Raw genomic sequence first — 20,281 nt, forward strand, 5'->3', positions numbered from 1 at the left:
TATTACTAGATAGACTGTGTAGTACATATGTCTACTATATCAGTTTTTCTTTGTATAGCAAATTACTTTATGTTTGTACCTGTTTTTCAGTGTGGGACAAATAGAAGTCAATAGAAGATAACTGAGCTGTTTATTGAAAGCTTTTTTTGTTATAAATTATAAACATTTCTGAATCAACAAATAAACTTCTGTCTTCCCTCTACAGAGACTGAATCCATTGAAGGACAAGTCTATTTTTAACTGAAATACCTTGATGATTAGGTATCTGTACAAATGCATCATGAATACATCAGCATATTCTGATTTCGTTTATATTAAAAATATATTGTTGATGTTAGAAGTATTCATAATGAACTGCGGTGTTGTCTGCGGATGGTTGCTATAATGGCAGCAGCGAGAGCCACAGTGCCTGCAGCACCACCAAACAGAACCCCCAGCACTTCTCCACTAATGTGCTGTTTCTCACATGCTTCCCCTGAGAACACAGTCATCTGTCCTGAGGGGCACCTGTAGGAAACATCAAACACAGTTTTTTCAGGAAGAAGAAAACATGTCATGAATTATATAATGTTGCCTAAAAAAAGTCTGCTATTGTACTAAAATAAACAAAGTTTTCAGTTATGCACGGATTGTTTTACACTGACACTGTATTTGTATATTTGTTAACTTTTTATATACACATTATTCTAAGCAAATAATGTTGCACTAGCACTAGTGGATCAGACACAGCAGTGCTGCTGGAGTTTTTAAACACCCCAGGGTCACTGCTGAACTGAGAATAGTCCACAAGGAGCCCCCCGTGGGCCATATCTTGCGGGCAGCATTTTGTGGGTAGTGTCTTGTGACAACTGCTGAAGGACTAGAGGATTACAAACAGGTAGGAGTGTCTCATAGAGTGGACAGTGAGTGAACGCGGTGTTTAAAAACTCCAGCAGCACTGCTGTGAACCAAACCTGTGTAGGGACAATATGATAAACTGGAAACTCAATTGAATTACACAGAGAGATTACTTTATAAAAACACACAAAGAACAATATAAAATACTACATAACATAAAAATACTAAGCAAACATCATCAAGCACAATATTAGTTGAGCTGGTCATAATTTATGGCACTGACCTGCATGAAGCTTTGCCTTTGCTATTGATGCACACTCCTCCGTTGCTGCAGGGGTTAGGCTCACAGGGGTCACTGAGAGCACGGGCTTCTCGAACTTTTGGCCCCAGCGGTGCGCTTTTATCTATAGCTGGAGACTCATAAGAGGCTTCATTTTGGACAGGAACCTCTGATTTGATGAGATGAGTCAAGTCTGGGAACATTAAGATTTGATAAAAAATCATATGTGTAAATAGTTCCATACATTCATTCATGATACTGAATTAATATGTCGTTTACCATCAAAATTAACAGTAACGATTAAGTCATCGTTCTTCAAGAAGCTTCTTCTCTTGAGCTGCTGATGGGAGATAAAGGTGCTCCAGCCAAACTCGGGTCCTCTGAAGCAATTGCAGGTGTCATCCCATGTCCCAAATATAGACGGCTTATTCCACAATTCAGATTTATCTGAAAAGCCAACAGCACAATTTAGGAGGTTTGCCTTGTACTCTTTCTTTTTGTATTTAAACAGCCGTTTTTTTTTTTACACTTGATGAGCAGTCATCTCAAGCAAACACAGGTATTTGTGGCTAAATTAATCTCTGTAGGAGACGGGTAAATTGGTGCACTTGGCAAAATGTAGGAAATGTGCTCTTTTAACCTAAGATGTGCTTTAATGCACTTTTGCAAGTAACAATATTTGAATTTTATTAAAAATTATATTTGGCTTTGTATAGTCTGTGGTATGTAATGGAAGTGTATTTAATGAGCTGGAGATATATGGAGCTATGGCTTACATGATTCATATTGTGACATAAAGGAATAACTTTTAATACAAATGAGTCTACATAAGAACATGCTAAACATGCAGCAATTAATGCTGTAAGTACCAAAGAGGCATTTAAAAGAAATAAATGGACAAACTTGTTATCAATAACTTGCACCGAGATGATGGGTGCAATTGTGCGATCAATTCCCATTTTTTTCTGACTGTAAGGCGCGCCAGATTATAAGGTTCACTATCAATGAATGTCTATTTTCTGGTCTATTTTCATACATAAGGTGCACCGGATTATAAGGCACATTAAACAACACTAGTAAGGAGGCCTAACATCAAAGTGAGCAAGGGTGTCACCATGTTTCCCTTCTAATAGGGAAATTGGGGAAAAGCCTAAGTAAACAAAAAGGTAATTCTTAAAAAAAAAAACATTTTTTTTTTTATTCAAACGAGCACTGGATGTTAATCAATACAGATTTCTCTCCTGAAAACCGTTTATTTGGGTGAGTAAAGCGCTTCCATTAATTTACAGTAATCTTAGATTTGTGATATTTTGTCTAAGCGGGATGTAAATGGCACCCGACAGCGCTACACTGAGGAACCCTGAGTGTTACAGTAAGCCAGGATGCTATCAGTTAGCGGTTCATCCAACATAGTTTATTTTAAAACAGGAAACACACAGACTACAGTCCGATATACTTACATTTAAATGGTGAAAGAGCTAGCGCTTAGCATGGTTAGCGGTTAATGCTAATGCTGCTCCAGTGCTGGAGAACATACACTGTAAACTTACACTTATAATACTGCACTTCAGCAGGGTAGCTTTACTGCTCCTTACAACCTGACTGATAATGTTTATACATAAGCCGCACTGTCGATTTTTGGGAAAATTAAAGGATTTTATGTCTTATAGTCCAAAAAAATCACCCTAAACCTGTTTTGATAAGCCACTACCCTTTAAACAATCCCAAAGCCCAGAACTGACAATAATGTTAAGGCAGACTTACCAGTGGTGAAGCTTCTGCTGTTGGACATCTGGAGGGTCGCATCTGGATCCTGATCCATTATAGTAATGGTAGCCTGCCTGTTAATAGCTGGCCATTCTAATACTGCATCATCCTCACCACTGCACAAGTGAAAAGTTACTCCCACATAGTCTGCAGACGCATTAATTCTGCCATTAGGATACACATCAATGCCATAGCCGTAGCCCTCAGAGTTGTAGAAACAATCACTGCGGACGCTTGTGCCGTGTGCGGTGCTCAGAAGCAATCCGGTAAAGTTCTGGACCATCCAGACACCACTTGGGCAGGTGGTCTCAGACAGAATGATGTCATCAATGAGAATTCCACCAAATGCCTTTTTTGAAGTCACAGTGCCCTGAAAAAAGTAGCGGAATTTGTCTTCGGTGTTCAGAGTCACGTGGGCGATCTTCCATGAGCTGTTATCATCACCTTTAGGGTTTGTAAAGAAACTTTTTGTCAGACAAGTGAATACAATACATGTGTTTGAGATAATTGAGATACAATACTTTGCTTATATTTGCTAAATTATATGCTGAAGATTTTCAAAAATGTTGCACAAACATTAAAGTCACCTTAATCCTAAATCTATCTCTAACCCTAACTATTATGACATTGATAACCAATGATGCTCCACAAGCTGTTTTCAAGGTAACTGATATGCAGGGAAAATTAATACAACATATACTGATAATGATAAAAAATGTACCAACATTCAGCACTGATGTTTTGTTTGTTTAAAGGAATCTGTCTTGCTCGATTTGCATGATAACCACATAAAAGCTAACTGATGCAGCAACGAAAACAATGCAAGATGTTACATCACTTGAGGGATAGAGTGGACCAACATTATTTGAATTGAACAGCATTACAAAATTGTGAAATTGGAAATGTATCGAGAAGAATACCCAATCACTATAGGAGGTCTGAGGATAGCAGTGAAGAATATGTGGGAATCAGTTCTTTTAGATCTCTTGGATAATATAATAACCATTGTATAAATATATATAAAAAATAAATGGTGTGAGCAAGCATCATAACCTAGATTCATAACTGATAGATTTGTGTAGTAATCTTAAGTGTAAAAACATCATTTGAACAATTATTTACTAGTTTTCTTAATTCTCACTGACTCACCATGAATAGTGTGCACTTTCCTGGGTTTGCGCACAGTGCCAGTGCCATCATCCATTCTGAGCCAAATCACCAGCATATCACCCGGACCTCCAATAATCCTGTAGAAGAACTGCAGACATTGGTAGCCCCTCTTAGGGTATAGAATGCGAGACTCCAGAATAGCACTGTGTCCAACCTCTTTGTTAGCAGTATCAAATTTCATAAAATAGCCAGCATCTAAAAAAATAAAATATAAAAAATCAGTATAAATGTGGGGAATGTATAAATAATAATCACCTTTTAGCAACCTTTTAACACTTTTCTTGTTGATACATTCTGCAGCCTTTTTTGTTCATGCATTTTAAACCCTGGTTATGGTTTACCATCTATTCTGTACATATCTGTGAGTTCTTGTAATAGTCCTCCAACTTTACCTCAGCAACAAGTTGTTAATTTATTTAGACAGATTAGATGTGCTCAGAGCACAGAGGACAGGGGCTACTCCAGGACCAGGACACTATAGGGCCATTGTTGGCTGAAAATTTTCAGCAGGGGGAGAGGGGTATATTCTTATCTGAGCAGTGATACATACAGTATGTCATAAGTGAGAAAATTTCACTAGAAAAATGGGTCCCTGGGGTCCCCGATCCAAGCACTGTCTCACTTACTGTGTGTGTATGTGTGTGTACACTGCATGAAATGGGTTAAACGCATGGCCTAACTTCCATCTGTGCCCAGCACAAATACAGTGTATATTGTTGTCTTGTTATAGTAGAACCTAAAAAATGCACCAACATATTGTATATGTATATGCAAAAATTATCAGCGAATGAATACCTGGCAACAGTTTATATTACTTAAGGATTAATATAAATTTACTCATTTACAGTATTTTTTAATTTTTTTAAGACTAAAGACAACGCCCCATCAAACACCTCTTTAGTTGGAAATAATGCATTCTTTTTAATGACAAGGAAAGTAGTAAATTTATTTAACACCAAACACCAACCAACAGGTTTGGCATTAAGAATAAAATCAGAGTGAGAATCAGAGTCTACCTCTGCATTGTCCTCCTAGAGTGTGATCATTTATGTCCGTGGAGCTCAAAGTTTGCACCCAGTCGTCATCATCATTCTCATTCTGGATCATCCCACAGATGTTGATCTGCTCAAAGGCACACTGGTCCAGCAGTGTATGAGTCTCAGCTATGAACACAGAATAACTCAAATTTAAGTTTGAGTAGAGAGCAGATCCATCAGATCTTCTGATATACACAAATGACTAACTATTAAACTAAATCAGATTTGGTTTATAATTTTTAGGGTAGAATAGGGTCAAATGTTATTTGTAAAGTGGTTTCTCTGAGTAACCGCTGTGCGCTGACTATAGCATTTGTGTGCATTATTAGGAACAGCGGCAGTCTGGAAACTTGTCCTTGCTTGGATGCCATACACCCAAGTGCTTAAAAATATCATAAAATAAGCATATAAAATGTCCACTGGGCTGGTCAAAACATCAGTGTTAGCAGGGCCAAACCCAGCTTTGCAGACAAATCACACTTCTTACATGTCTTTAGTGTTTGGGGATGTTAAAAGGCTACAGTGTGCAATTTATTTAGGAAGAAATTAAATCAATAATACACAAGAATAAAACACAAATGCTTCTCATTAAAAATTCATTTTAAAATTTGAGAAAAAAACATGTACATCAATGCTATTATTCACTAGCAGACCCTACAAGGTTTCTAGTTATATATTAGTGCTAAGCAAGTAAATAATATAGCAACACATATTTTGCAGTGTTTTGCACTGTATATTTGTATGATGTTAATGATGTCTGCCCCTGCTCAAGATAAAAATAAATTGTATTTGTTTATTAACTAATTTTGGCTTGTTTTCTTGGTCTCTGACTGCATATAATCTTAAATAATACATAATTAATACTCTTATTTTACTTATATGATGGAAAAACTGCAGAATTACGTAATTTATTTGAACTCTTACCACAGTCATACATGCGGTTCAGCCTCTCCAGATCAATGGCGCTGAAATCAAGACGTTGTCCAATGATCTCATTAAAGGCAGGAATAGCTGTGGTGATGGTGGGAATGTCGGGCTCTTTATTAAAAGATAAAGGCCTGTAGTGCATGATAGACTCATAATCATATGGTGTGTTCAGATCGGTGATGAAGTCATCAGTGTATTTGTTGAAGTTGTGCTCCTTTCCTGTTAGTTGTGAACATGGAAAATGGAGTCATGAAGTGAACAATCCATAGTCAAACCATTTTCGTTTTATAATTTTCACAACTATGAATCTGAATGTGAAAAAGCATTCACTGTGCAGTTATTCTAATGGCTTACCAAAGCACACATGGTTTCCATTCATAGACTTTTAAATTAACCTACCTGAAATGATTTGGTCCCACCAGATTTTAACATAGTCGTCCCTGTCTGAGCGTGACTGCTCGTGGTAGAAGCCCAGAGCATGGAGCAGCTCATGCTCTACTATGGCTTTTGTGTCACATCTTTCTCCAATAGAGACATTCTGCCCTGTATGTAAATCTCCAACAAATGACCAGCACCTGTTGTCAAGTGAAGGTGTTTAAATTTCATATCCATGATTCTTTAATACTGAATTGTTTTGTAGTAATTCATGTTATTGAGATTGATTTAATGTTGTTCACAGAGGCATTGACAGAAATCAAATATCTGAAAACTTCCAATCATTAAAAGCTAAACTCTAGCAAATTATTACATGAAACAATTATAAAAACCTCCTAGATTAATTCATGGCCAAGAGATATATAAAGCAATTTGAGGATAATACTACCATTTATTTAGGTTTGCTGGTGGTCTGTGACAATTTATGGAAAATGTTTGTATTGAACCATCATTCAATGTTTCAAATTTTTACTTTCTACATTGTAAAGTAATACTGAAGTCATCCAGACTATGAAGAAACAAATGAGGAATCATGTATTAAAATTAAAAGTTTTAAACAAACCTAAATACTCTGTGAAGCATTTAGGTGCTCTTATCTGGGGTGCTGTTAACTTGTGGTTTCTGAGTCTGGTAATTATGATGAAATTATCCCATGCAACAGGGGATCTTCTGCTCTTCCTTTCCTGGGGCAGACCTGATGAGAGCCAATTTCATCATAATGTTTTTGATGGTCTTTGCAACTGCACTTGGGGATACTTTTAAATATTTCAGATTGACTGACCTTCATTTCTTAAAGTATTTTTCTTTATTTAGTTGAGTAGTTCTTTTACCACATTAAGAGGCAAGACATTCGAGTAATTAACTCCTAACAAGTTGTTAACAGCTGTTAACTGAAATTCATTTCAGGAGTCTCTACCTCATGAAACTGACTGAGAAAATCGAGCCATGATATGCAAAACTGTCATCTAACAAGAGGTGCTACTTTGAGGAATCTAAAACATAAAACATATTCTGTTTTTTCTTTTTTGTTTGCTAAATTTTCCCTCATAGTTTGGAGGAATTCAGTATTAATTAAATATACAGAAAATGTTCAAAAAAATGAAAAAATACTTAATGTAAGGTCCACACATTTGACTGGTACTGTATTTTGAAACTCTGGCTCCTTTACAATGAACTATTTAACATCAAACCACTCTAAAAGACAATGAAGCATTCAGTTGTTTTAGCTTACCCGTCCAGCTTGGTAAAAGAAATGTAGGTACTCTCTCCTTCATAGGGCTTAAAGTCCACACAGGACTTCAGGCGGTAAACTTCAAACGCTTGAAGGATTACACCTTTTGCATTAAGATCTGAAGAATCAAGGAAATAGTTTTAATTTAAAAATAAATGTTTAATTGAAGTACCAGTTTATTAATAAAAATAAAATCATACCTAAACTATCAGTCAGTATATAGGGGATGGGAAACTTCCACCTTGCTTTTTCATCCACAATAGCATTCCTTCTTGGCTGAAAACAAACAAAAAAAAAAAAAAAAAATATATATATATATATATATATATATATATATATATATATATATATATATATATATATATATATATATATATATATAAATATCAATTCCACAATACTTGATGTGCATTGTTCTTCATTAAAATTAAATGAGTTAAAACATGTGTAGAATTCACCTACATCCACAGCAATGTCTCCCTCAAACAAATCTCTCTGGGATTCTTTAAGAATTAAAGGGAAAAAAATAAACAAACACTCACAATAATAAGGAATACATTTGTTATTTACTTAAAATTGTCCTTGAAATGAATTCAGCCATTAGATAAGTCAGTTTATACAGCTGACCCAGTAATATGGCTGTTCACGTCTAGCTTGGTCTTAACTAATATAATCTTTAAAAGTATTTGGCTTTTAATTTAAATACAAAATAAGAGACACCGACCTAAATTTATTTCAAGAATGTCCTCCCGCAATTCCCCAGCATCAGCATCTCCACCTGATGGTTATTTAAAAACACCAGAATGAGTGCTAGAATGGGTTAGTGGTGATGGTAGCAACATATTACATTTAAATACACTGAAATAAATAATGGAAGTACCATAATCTGCGGGGAGAGCTTGTCCCTATAAGAAGATGAGAAAACAAGAAAAACACATGAGTACATGTTAACCTTCGTTAACCTTGCTGTAAATCTGTAAATTTATTAACATTGTTTATGCATGGGATTAATTTGACGGCAGCAATTTATACCTTCAGTGAATTATTCAAATTAAATATAGAGTTTATGAGGAACTATCAATTATTCAGGCTTTAATACAAGTATGTTATGTCGGCCTGAAGCAGTTTAAAAAAAAAAGTAAAAAAAAAAAAATACCAAAACTTCATATCATTGTAACCTCAATATTTTTCAATTTAAATGTAAATGTACATAAAATACTAATAATGATTTTTGTTAACAATTATTTAAATATTGATATTTCTTAATAATGTTCTTAGCTTACAATTCAATACATTTTATATTGACAAATGAAATAAAATCTAGTTCATGTCACTAAGGAATTTTATGCAGTTGTGGCTCTGAGCTATTGATATCTATTATAATTGAGAAAAAGCAAGACCCATAATCCTCTCTGGTTCAGGTGTTATACCATGGCCGACCCTGCATTCAGACCCAGGTTTTAAGATGAGATACAAGAATAATTTTGTATTCAGTTAAGGTGTATAGGCAGTAAAGTAAAGGTGAAAAGGTACCTAATCAAATGTTTTATTCTATAAGCAGGAACGTTTTCAGTAAAATAAGTGTATAAAGTTCAATAAATCATCAATAAATATTTTGTCAATTAAATGCATCCTAGATGAACAACTTTACAATGTTTACTTTATAGAGCAATACATGCACATTATATACAAGCAAACACAGCATTAAGATCTAAAATACATTTAAAGTATTCATTATTTTACTCACAGGAGAGATTGCATTACTTTGTCTGGATTTTTAGAACAGATAAGAACATTAAAATACCTTTAATGTGAGCAGAACACCCAAGAAAAAGATTTTCCATGAGATATCCATGTCAACTGCAGAGGACGAGCGCTTGTGTCGCACTGGCAGCATCAACATGCCAATAAAGGTATAGAGATTGAAGGGAACTTTGATCTGCAAATCACAGACACCTGTTGGCTACACTTCACAGGTGGAGAGAGACACCAGTTCACACCACGTGCTTTATGGTGCTGTAGTAAAATAAGTGTTAGGATTATCACACACTTTATCTTTCAAGGTTTTACAGCAGTTTATTACAGCAATCTGTGAATCAAGCAAGAGTTTCTGCTTAGCCAGAGCGATCTGCAATCTGATAAAACAGACTAGAGAAGAGTGGACATTATGAGCCACGCTGAACCCTAGGCTTTAAATTTAAAACCTATTATATATTAACTACTATGAATTATGCAGTAAAAGTTATGAAACAAATATGTAACTTATGTTTAAGTTTGGTATTAAGCAGCATAAGTAAAATTATTTAATCCTGAGGACATGACCCCTTCCGTCTGCCAGGTGACACAGGGTACATCAGTTAACTGGTGTTCTGTAAATGCTTAGAAAAAAATATTAGTTCCAGCTCTTTGCACCTCTCTCTCTCTCTCTCTCCCTCTCTCTCTATCTATCTCTCTGTATATAAACTGCATAGTTAGTACATTTTCTGTGTACTTGTTTATTCTCTGTTACCCCATGGTTAAAACTGTGTCAATAAAGTGGCAAAAAGAAAACAGAGCTTCATGTGAGGAAAAAAAGTGACTGTGTGTGTCTGTTAAGGTGCCCCAACTTGCAATAAATAAAGACCCCTGCCTGGTCTTATTTTTTACCCTTTTGTGCCTGACTGTTCTGTTTTCTTTCAGGTGCAGAACCATGATTGGCCACCACCTTTTATAAAAGTGCATGGTTAGGCCTGACTCGAAAGATGTGTGAGAGATGTTTAGGGGCCATTTCTCAATAGGGAGTACACAAGTTTGGACAGTACAGACTTGGTAAGTTTGATTTGCAAGTGTACACTCCCGAGGGCGAGAGGACTTTTATTCTATTATTAGAACAGCTGTGTACTTGATGATTTCACTCTCTCAGGGGAGCCGAAAGCCTTCCGAAAACATAGAAGCATATTTTCACATAGCCGATTCCACATATCTGAACTCTAAACCACTACATTCTTGCCTTAAAATAACTTCAAACTTTATTTTATTACACAGCGATACTGTTTTCAAAACGTATTTAAACCAGGTAGGTAGAGTCCACAAGGACACAAGTACAGACAAGAAACAGGCATCCTCCCGTTTCCTGACCTGAAACAACATTGTGCTCAGGCCAACCTGACATCTCCAATTTGTTTTTGTTGTTTTTTTTTAATTTAGTAACATTTTCTGAATGATCTTTGGGTAAAGTTGGGCTGAGTGATTTTTGGTGACAGGGAATTTTGGTGTATTCTGATTTTTTCATTTTCAGGTTTAGTTGGTTTTGTATATTATTTTGGCTTAAGTTTTACTGTCCATCATGTCAATAAAATAATTCTGGTTTATTTCATCTACAGAGTCCAGTGTTGGGTCTGGCAGAGAGTCTTATTTATTGTTGTGGCCTGACCCTGGACCACATCCAGACATATGTTAATGTGATTTCTAGATCAAGAAATGGGCCTTTATGCCACCTCTACGAAACGCTGTCCCAAAACGTGTCCTTTCCAATATAGTAAGTGAAATGCAGTGCTAAATAGAGTTCTCCTGCAGGTCTGAAAACATGATGAAGTGTACAGGCCCCATGTCATGCAGTAGATGGTGTTTATATATTTTTGCTCCTGCCCCTTAAACAACCTGAGTCTGCCACTCTGTATAAGTACTGTTTATATCCCTGTTTATTCATTTAAATATTTAAAAGGTTAAACAGAATTCATTACAACATGATATAGTATGCTTAAAATGTAGCTTTATTTATGCAAACATTTAATTCACATGATTTATCGTGTATAGTTTATGTGAAGAACAGTAACTTCATGTAAAATACAATGAAACACCATTAAGCACAAATTCATAAAAGTAAGCATACAGCATTAGCACACATAGAGCATCTTTCATAATGGCAGACACTTAGTTTCCTAAATGTCATTAGATGCTGGTTGGTTGATCAGTGGGGTTAAATCTGAAAAGAAACAAAAAAATAGATATTTTATACATATACATGTACATATATACAAAAGTTTAGACCAATTCAGTGGTTTGTCATTATTTAAAAAATCATCATTGAAATACAAAAGTCATCCACAATATGAAGAAAATCAAATGAAATTATTTGGTAAAAAAGTAATAATGTTTTATATTTTAGATTCTTTAAAGTAGCACCTCTTGCTTAGATGACAACTTTACACATCTTGGCTGGATTTTCTCAGTCAGGTTTATGAGATAGAGTCACCTGGAATAGCTTTCAGGTAACAGCTGTGATGAACTTGCCAAGAGTTAATTACTTGAATTTCTTGCATCTTAATGTGTTTGAGAGCATCAGTTTTGTTGTGAAGAGGTAGAGTTGGTGTACAGTGGGTAGCTCTATTTGAGTAACATTCTAATCCATAGTATTGCAGTAACTACTCAACTAAGTAAAGAAAAAAGTACTTTAAATAATAAAAGCCAGTCAATATGAAGATTTTTGAAAGAACTTTTAAAGAGTATCCTCAAGTACAGTTGCAAAGACCATTAAAAATGTCATGATGAATGTGGCACTTATCAAGACCACCCCAGGAAAGGAAGACCAGGAGTTATCTCTGTTACACATGAGTTAATCAGCTCAGAAGTTACGAGCCTCAGAAACCATGAGTTTACAGCACCCAGATAAATGCCAACTAAATGCTTCACAGAGCATTTTGGTTTGTTGAAGACTTTTAAGTTTAATACATGATTCATTATGTGTTTCTTCATAGCCTGGGTGACTTCAGAATTAATTTACAATGAATTATTGAATGAGAAGCTGTGTTCAAACTTTTGACAGGTACTGTATATAATTAGTACTAGTACTGATTAGTATTTTTTCATATACCCCAATTATTCACACGTTACCATATTCTGTACAAAAACAGCTTTAAAATTCATCAGGTTTAAATGAATGTGCCTTTAAGACTGATTTAAATAAATGAGCTCTGCACTCTGCCTTATTAAATAAAAACACTCATTATTCTTATGTGAATTACATATATTTGGTCAAATGTAATAACCAGTTGTACCTTCGAACTCAATAAAGAGAATCAGGTCATCATTTTTCAAGTAGCTCCTGCGGTGAAGGTCAAAGTGAGAGAAGAATGCATTGTAACCCCAGGTCCAGCCACGATAGCAGTCACAGGATGGGTCATATGTGCCCACCTTAGAGGGGTCATCCCAGTACAGGCGGTCAGTACCTAGAAAATATAAGAAGTTGCTAGTTTGTCATGCTTTATTGAAACAACTTGGTTCAGGTTTTTGAAAGGGTCTGAACACACCTGGTATGAGCTGTTTGCCATTTGTTGTGAAACTGTAGGAGAAGGACTGTCGCTGTGTGACGTCAGGATCCTGGTCCAGCACTGTCAGGGTAACCTGCCTGTTTCCAGCTGGCCAATTCATTGTCTTGTCATTCTCACCACTGGTCAGATGGAAGAAGGCTCCAATATAGCCATTCACATAGGAGTTGGGGAGAAGCTGCAGGCCAAACCCGTAACCTTCAGGACTGTAGAAGCGTGGGCTCTGGATATACTCGCCAACAGCATAGCTAGCCAGGTAGGAGCTGAAGTTCGGTATTCTCCAGGTGGCACTGGGACACCGAGTTTCTGCCAAGGTAACGTCGTCCAGCAGGATTCCACCTGATGAATGGGATGGGTCCCCGCTAATGCCCTGGAATGCATAGAATGACTTTCCATTCATGCTTAACGGCACATGAGCAATCTTCCACGAATGATCGCCATCACCTGAAATAGTCATATCACATATTTGCTTGATCAAAACAAGATCAGCAGTTCACTCTATGCAGATGTAAACTGAAACACATTTACATTGTAAAGCTAAAATCAAATTTACAATATACTCTTAGTTTTAAGCTGTTCAAAAATGCTTCTTACCATTCAGCGTTGCTATAGCCTTGCCAGTAGGTGTACCATCGGATTCTATTTGTTTTGTCCAGATGACCAGTTTATCTTTTGGACTTCCAGTCATTTTGTAGAATAACTGCAGGCACTGCAGCTTCCGTTTAGGGTAGAGAGTTCTTGACTCTAGGAAGGCGGAATCACCAGCTTTCCCAGAGTTTGTGCTGAAGAACATGTAATGTCCTGCATCTTAAAGAAAAAATGGAAAGAATTTAGTTATGTTGTTTCATATGTAACTCATATGTTTTGTAATATCCGGTAATTGCATCCTACTGTACTTTTTATTTTAAAAGAAAAAAAAATGTATCCATTACAATTTGTTCAAGGGAGAAGCATGCAACCAAAATATGTGAAAACAAGTAAAGAGACCCTCCAGGGTAGAATGTCCTCCTTTTTAATATAAAGATTCAATTTTATGCATGGGATTCCAGTATAATCTGAATGCTTTCATTTCTTGAATCTCTAAGAATCTTTTATTCCTACTGGGTGTCAGCTTTAATTTTTAATTTTCTGACTAATTTTGTTTACAGGTTTGTATTCATGCATGCATATACTATATGATTGCACAAGAAATCTGTTTCTGAGGATATGGATGCATTAATCTGTTTTTTTGTTTTTTTTTTAGACATTTTTAATTACTCTACTTAAGGGCAGTGAACTTAAGATCACACCATATCTATGTAAGCTTAATAATAATATAATATGCCTAATAATATAATAATAAATTGTTATCACACTGTTTAATAACTGGACATAATTTATCCTAACAATGCATGAAAGCATATAACATGGCATAAGATGTTTATAAAATCCTGTAGCAGGGTTTGAGTGTCTAATGTTCACCACAGAAAGTTCTTTGACACAATAATAATTTCAACTGTGCTATGTTAGTTAATATTAAAGGCTTAACAACTTTATTAACACTCATGTTCAAATATGCTGAACCTACATTGTCTCAAAAAGTAAGTACCTATGTACTTAAGTAAATATGTTATTATATTATATGTATTATATGTTATTATATGTTTTCATGGACAACACTAAAGATATGACACTTAAAAAATAGTAATAAAGTAATATAATAGTCAGTGTAGAGCTTACATAACAATGTACATTTGATGTGCCCTCAAAATAGCTCAACACACAGCCATTAATGTCTAAACCGCTGGGCAATAAAAAAGAGTACACCATATATTTTCAAAACCCAACCTCTTGATATGACGCTGAGCATGAACGCAACATTTCTTTGGCCAACCACGGAGAGGCCTGTTCTGAGTGGATCCTCTCCTGTTAAACTGCTGTTTGGTCTTGGCCAACGTGCTGCAACTCAGTTTTAGGGTGTTGGCAGTCTTCGTATAGTGCATAATGGTCATCTTTATGTAGAGCAACAATTTAGTTTCAGATGCTCATAGAGTTTTTTTGCCATGAAGTGCCATGTTGAATGAGAAAGTTTGATAACACCAAATTTAACAGGCCTGCTCGTGACACATGAGACCTTGTAACATTAACGAGTCACAAGACACCGGGGAGGAACAATGGGTAATTGGCCATTTTTATTTAGGGGTGTACTCACTTTTTTTTGCTAGAGTTTTAGTCATTAATGGCTGTGTGTTGAGTTATTCTGAGAGCAGAGAAGTTTTATACTGTTATACAAGCTGTATACTAACTACTTTACTTCTTCAGTGTTGCACTACTTTTTAAAAAAATTAGCATTTGATTTAGACAACCATGAAAAACATGTTAATATCACTGACATACCTCTGCACTGACCAACCAGAGTATGGTCAGGTGACTGAGAGGAGCTCCGTGAGTGCACCCACTGGACTCCATTCTCCTGATTCCTCGGGACCATTCCACAAATCCCTAGTGTCTCAAAGGAACACTGATCCAGCAAAGTGAGAGGAGCACCTGCACCACACAGATCACACCACATTACATTATCTCCATCTACATTTCAATACAGTTCAATACTTTTCCATTTACTTCTAATAAGTCTAGACAATATTTGAAACATTATTTGTGGAAGGTATATATACCAATTCTCCAGCAACACATGATATAATTTCATTTTGGTGTAAAAAAAAACTCACTGCAGTTGTACATCCGATTCAGTCTCAGCAAATCCAGAGAGCTGAAGTCATTGTATTGGCCGAGTACATGAGTGAGTTCAGGGTCCTTGGCTGTGATGGTGGGGTAGCGAGGGTCTACATTAAAAGAATATGGTCCATAGTGCATGATGGACTCATAATCGTAGGGGGTGTTCTGATCAGTTATGAAAGAGTCGTCATATTTATTAAAGTTGTGCTCCATACCTGTAAAAAAAAGCAATTCGAATTAAAATTTCAAATCAAATCAAAACTTTAAAGCATTTTGCCTAAATAGTGCTGCTGCGTTTCATTTCATGTTCTGTGTATGTAATGTAAAACAGAAGAATTTTTATTTTGGGCATTAAAGGTAACATTAGGGGTATACCAGGAATTATCTGATTCCACCAAATGTTGACGTAGTTATCTCTGTCAGTGCGAGACTGCTCATGATAGAAACCCAGTGCATGAAGAATCTCGTGCATTATGGTGCCTTTGTAGTCACAGTTTTCACCAAGAGACAGACGCTGCCCTTCTTTAAGATCTCCAACCATTGACCAGCATCTGTAGCAAAAAAGAGCCAACATCGGAAATTAGTGTAGAAAAGTGATTTTTCTACATTTACAGTCACAGTTGCAGTTACGAATGCTCTGGTGTTCATATGGGTATTTCTTTTTATTGCACCCAAACAACATAAATAAGCTCAAATATCAAATATGCTCTCAGTCCACACCGAACTCCAAAAATGGACTGGACAAAATGAATGGCACCCTCAACTTAATGTCTGGTAGCACTCCTATTGAAAAAAAAAAACTAAAATCAATCATATTTTTTAACCATGAATAATTTTTTTCACCTCTCCTGCTTCAGTACTGGACCATCCTTCTTTCAAACTCTCCAGCACTTTCTTTTAAAACCTTTTACCAAAAGGTATGTTTTAGTCTCATCTGTCCACATGATGTTCTTTTAGAAGGATTGTGGCTCAACATTTGGGTCCTCCTGGTTCTGTTGTTTCTGTGTCCAATTAATTTCTGGAGTTCTGTGTGGGTTTATATCAGATTTGACTTTTGTTTTTTAAAGTACGGGAGTGCCAATATTTTTGGCCATGACTGTTAGTGGTGTTGTTCAACATAACATAAAGTAGAATAAACCCTGAACACAGAACGACTACACGTATCATTATTAAAAATAATAATTACAATAATAATCATCTGTTTTCAAAACTTAAGAAATAACAGCACATACCACGAATACACATGATGAAATACTTTTTCATTTTCCCACAGGCTGTCTTTACATACCCATCTAATTTTTCAAATCTGATGAAGCTCTTCTCTCCCTCATAAGGTTTAAAATCCACACATGACTTTAGGCGATAGGTCTCAAAGGCCTGGAAGATGACGCCCTTGGCGTTCAGATCTATGAAATAAGAGTGTTCAGTTAGTAACCCAGCTAATGTAAAGGCGTTCTCCATAGTTTGTACAGTCCCACAGATGGCACAGCAGACATCTTTTTTGATTTTTGATTACCCTCACAGAATTAAAGTTGTATAACATCTAAATCTCACGCAATAAAAATAACTTAAATTTGGTGTATTGTAACTGTAAAGAAATGTAACATAACTTTATTTATAACCTATGGCAGTATTCCATAAAGCTCTTAGGACAGTCTCCTATCTAATTTTAAGAGTATGTTTACATTTAAGTTTACATTTATGGCAAGAGCGATTTACAAGGTTATTCCTATTACAGAAGTGGGTCAATGTAGTGTTGGGAGTCTAGCCCAAAGACTCTTTTTGGTGTAGAGCACTATAGTCACTCAGACTGGGAATTAAACACCAGTCTCCCACATAATGTGGTAGCTCACTGGCATGCAGTGGTGTCCTCCACTGTACCACACCAACTGCACACAGGTAACAAGGATGTTATAATTGCACTAACATAAAGAAAAGACATGCTTACCAAGACTGTTATCTAAGATGTAAGGAATGGGGAATTGCCATCTGTATGCTTTATCTATCAGAGCATTACGCCCAGGCTGAAACAAAATTTCAAATCATGTTAATGCTTGTGTAAACATATGAATAGTCATGACAGCAAATAAAGGTTAATGAAGGTTTGAACAGAGTTAAATAGAGGTTTGCAGTATTGGAATTAACAGATTAAAAACAAGTATGCACATTACAGATATACCACTCTGAAGAGCTCAAATTTACCACACCTGAATCTTATTTAACATTGAGAAGCCCCTGAAAATCATCAGCACCTGGTTAAGGTGTGGTAAATGAGCTAAATTATACAGCGTGTTGTGTCAGAAGCAGATTGATCACTTGTATCCTAACATCCTACAGCAGAAACTTTTAGCAAAATACAGTGAAAAATACAGTACACACATGCCATATATCAATTACATATAAACAGGCTATAAATGTTCTTATGCAACAGCACTTGATCTAATCAATAATCATTAATTGTTGTTTCCTGTGAATTAGTGAATTACATAAAAAAGTTATCAAGATGTTCAGCAAGTTCAAAGTGTCAAACACCTAATTAAGAGATAAAACACAGCACATTATACTTATACTTACAGGCAAAGCCATGTCACCACCAACCAGAGGTGTCTTCACATCTAATGCAAAAATACCAGTGTGTTCATATTTCCAGCAGCACAGTGCACATATTTATACATGTATACATGTCTAAAGGGTTTTAGTGAATTCAAGGAACAGTAGTGAAGTTAGTTATGAGCATACCTTTATTGATGAAGGGGATGTCCCATCGCATGACCTTCTCACCATCAATAGCATGAGCTACAGTAAGAATGGAACAAATTAAAAATTTGGCATTTCCATGTTCTTTTTTAAATATAAATAGTCAACTGCAAATTGTTATTTAATGGCAATTGGGCTATATGGTATGTATTTGTCTTATAGGTCCCATAGAAAGGAACATTTTATTTAGGCTACCTTAGCATAGTCAAATAGTGAGGCTACATGGAAATTACATATTGTAAAATGCACACTTTTTGTGTCCTCATTTTAAAGAAAAAACAATATAGGTAACACAGAAGCATAAAAGGGGCAGACTCTAAAACCCCCAAAACTGTTAAAGAAACAGAAATCCCTCTAAGGGAGAATCAGGAAGCAAGTTTTTAAGTTTTAAAGCTAACAGCTAACTGGAGGAAGTGTTAGCCTAGCGGAGTTGACTGGCTACAAATTCTTCAGCTAGCAACCACACACCATAATAAAAGGACAGAAACATTGTGCTACATAGCTCCTGTGACTTGTTTCAGTGACATTAACCAGCCAATAAAAGCTTTTCTTAAATGATTATACAATTTTAAGGCAAAATAACTAGGTTTTAAATAGATCTGTAAAACTGCTTCTGTGCATTTTTTGTATCCCAAACAAAGTCATATATTCAAAGACCAAATTAACAAAAATACTGAAAAATATGCATTATGTTGCACTTTAAAGTCAATACAAAGTCAACTAAAGAGGAGAGGAGTTGTCTTACAGGTCTCTCTGGAGAATCGTCCAATCTGCAGTTGCACAGAAAACAAAGTAAAGTGTGAGTGAATATGAGATAAACACTAAACACAATCAACACAATGAAAGGAGAGTGACCCTACTGTAAAAGTCGAAGAGAGAGTGAAGAGAACCATGCAGCACAGAAGCCCAAGAAGCTGCATTTTGAGGCAGAATCAAGACCAGGACTCAGATAATATTAGTGGAGGGAGAAGTTGCTTAGGTTTAAATAGGCTGCCCCTTTATTAATGTGTGGGACTTTGTACTGTAGCTCCCTTTATTAACAGCAGGCACAGCAGCCTCAGAAATGGTGGACTTGTGCAGGCTAATGTTGGGAGGATAAGGCAACTTAAGGTCACCTACTGGTTGTGTCAATAAAAGACTGTGAAATTATCCTCTGTCTAATCTCAGATAAGACCTGACAGCAAGATACTGTTTATGAAGTTATGGAGGTACAGTGTGTAAATGACTGGCTAGAAAGAACTGTGTAAGTAGGGGTGGACTGATGTTTCCTTCCCTAGAAGTCCTGACGAGATGAAAATACCAAGATCATTTATTTTATTTAAATTGTATTACATTCAAGCGTATATCTAATTGTAGAAAAAAAGAAAATTACTATATATTTATGTGACTTTAAATCTCAGTGAAACCAGTTGCCTCATTTTTAAAAGTGAATTCACAAATTAATTTAAAATCTATTAACCTTCTGGAAGTAAACTGTATATATAAAATTACTTTGAATACGTGCATATTTATGCATTCTAAACTCAGAAAGGTAATGAAATTTAAACACTATTATAATTAATTTTGTATTTCCGTTCTGAAAACTTATTAAGCCAAATATTGTTTTCTTTAAAAATAAGACAACTAAATTGAATCCTAAAGAATGCTACTGTCATGGTAAAGAAGGTACCTTTTTTGCCCATTCTCTCTGCTACTGAAACACACATATTATGGAGTAAATGCTTTATATTGCCAGCTAATAATGCAGTGAGTATTTAGAATGTGTTGTTGATGTATAAAGATATACTGTAGATAGTTAGGTTAGAAAAACCTATATGTT

General features: G+C 35.7%; 2 protein-coding genes across 2 annotated transcripts; both read right to left on the minus strand.

The window, feature by feature from the left end:
• Nucleotides 1–113: 113 nt before the first annotated feature.
• On the minus strand, nt 114–9,618 carry mep1a.2 (meprin A, alpha (PABA peptide hydrolase), tandem duplicate 2). Its single transcript, XM_007245386.4, has 14 exons — nt 9,489–9,618; nt 8,565–8,589; nt 8,409–8,462; nt 8,147–8,187; nt 7,885–7,960; nt 7,685–7,802; nt 6,418–6,593; nt 6,016–6,237; nt 5,071–5,217; nt 4,034–4,249; nt 2,882–3,328; nt 1,397–1,564; nt 1,121–1,310; nt 114–507 (listed from the first exon to the last, which is right to left on the minus strand). Exons 1-14 carry the CDS (start codon nt 9,585–9,587, stop codon nt 345–347), a joined length of 2,142 nt encoding a protein of 713 aa, XP_007245448.4. The 5' UTR covers nt 9,588–9,618; the 3' UTR covers nt 114–344.
• A 1,797-nt stretch (nt 9,619–11,415) lies between these two features.
• On the minus strand, nt 11,416–19,481 carry LOC103025272 (meprin A subunit alpha). The gene is made up of 13 exons (XM_007245384.4): nt 19,323–19,481; nt 19,208–19,232; nt 18,445–18,501; nt 18,280–18,320; nt 17,654–17,729; nt 16,994–17,111; nt 16,081–16,256; nt 15,699–15,920; nt 15,367–15,516; nt 13,585–13,797; nt 12,973–13,434; nt 12,721–12,891; nt 11,416–11,648 (listed from the first exon to the last, which is right to left on the minus strand). The coding sequence occupies exons 1-13, from the start codon at nt 19,380–19,382 to the stop codon at nt 11,605–11,607; spliced, it is 1,815 nt and encodes a 604-aa protein (XP_007245446.3). The 5' UTR covers nt 19,383–19,481; the 3' UTR covers nt 11,416–11,604.
• Nucleotides 19,482–20,281: the final 800 nt, after the last annotated feature.

This window comes from Astyanax mexicanus, chromosome 1 (genome assembly GCF_023375975.1).
Source record: "Astyanax mexicanus isolate ESR-SI-001 chromosome 1, AstMex3_surface, whole genome shotgun sequence".
Taxonomy (NCBI): domain Eukaryota; kingdom Metazoa; phylum Chordata; class Actinopteri; order Characiformes; family Acestrorhamphidae; genus Astyanax; species Astyanax mexicanus.

Excerpts from the sequence above, each read along its gene's own strand:
- LOC103025272 (XM_007245384.4), bottom strand. The coding sequence starts at position 19,382 with ATGCAGCTTCTTGGGCTTCTGTGCTGCATGGTTCTCTTCACTCTCTCT. Across the intron at positions 19,233-19,322 it reads CTCTCTCTTCGACTTTTACA|ATTGGACGATTCTCCAGAGA; the intron begins GTAGGGTCACTC and ends GTGCAACTGCAG. Across the intron at positions 17,112-17,653 it reads CATCTTAGATAACAGTCTTG|ATCTGAACGCCAAGGGCGTC; the intron begins GTAAGCATGTCT and ends CTTATTTCATAG.
- mep1a.2 (XM_007245386.4), bottom strand. The coding sequence starts at position 9,587 with ATGTTGATGCTGCCAGTGCGACACAAGCGCTCGTCCTCTGCAGTTGAC. Across the intron at positions 5,218-6,015 it reads GAACCGCATGTATGACTGTG|CTGAGACTCATACACTGCTG; the intron begins GTAAGAGTTCAA and ends CTGTGTTCATAG. Across the intron at positions 3,329-4,033 it reads GAAAGTGCACACTATTCATG|GTGATGATAACAGCTCATGG; the intron begins GTGAGTCAGTGA and ends CAAACCCTAAAG.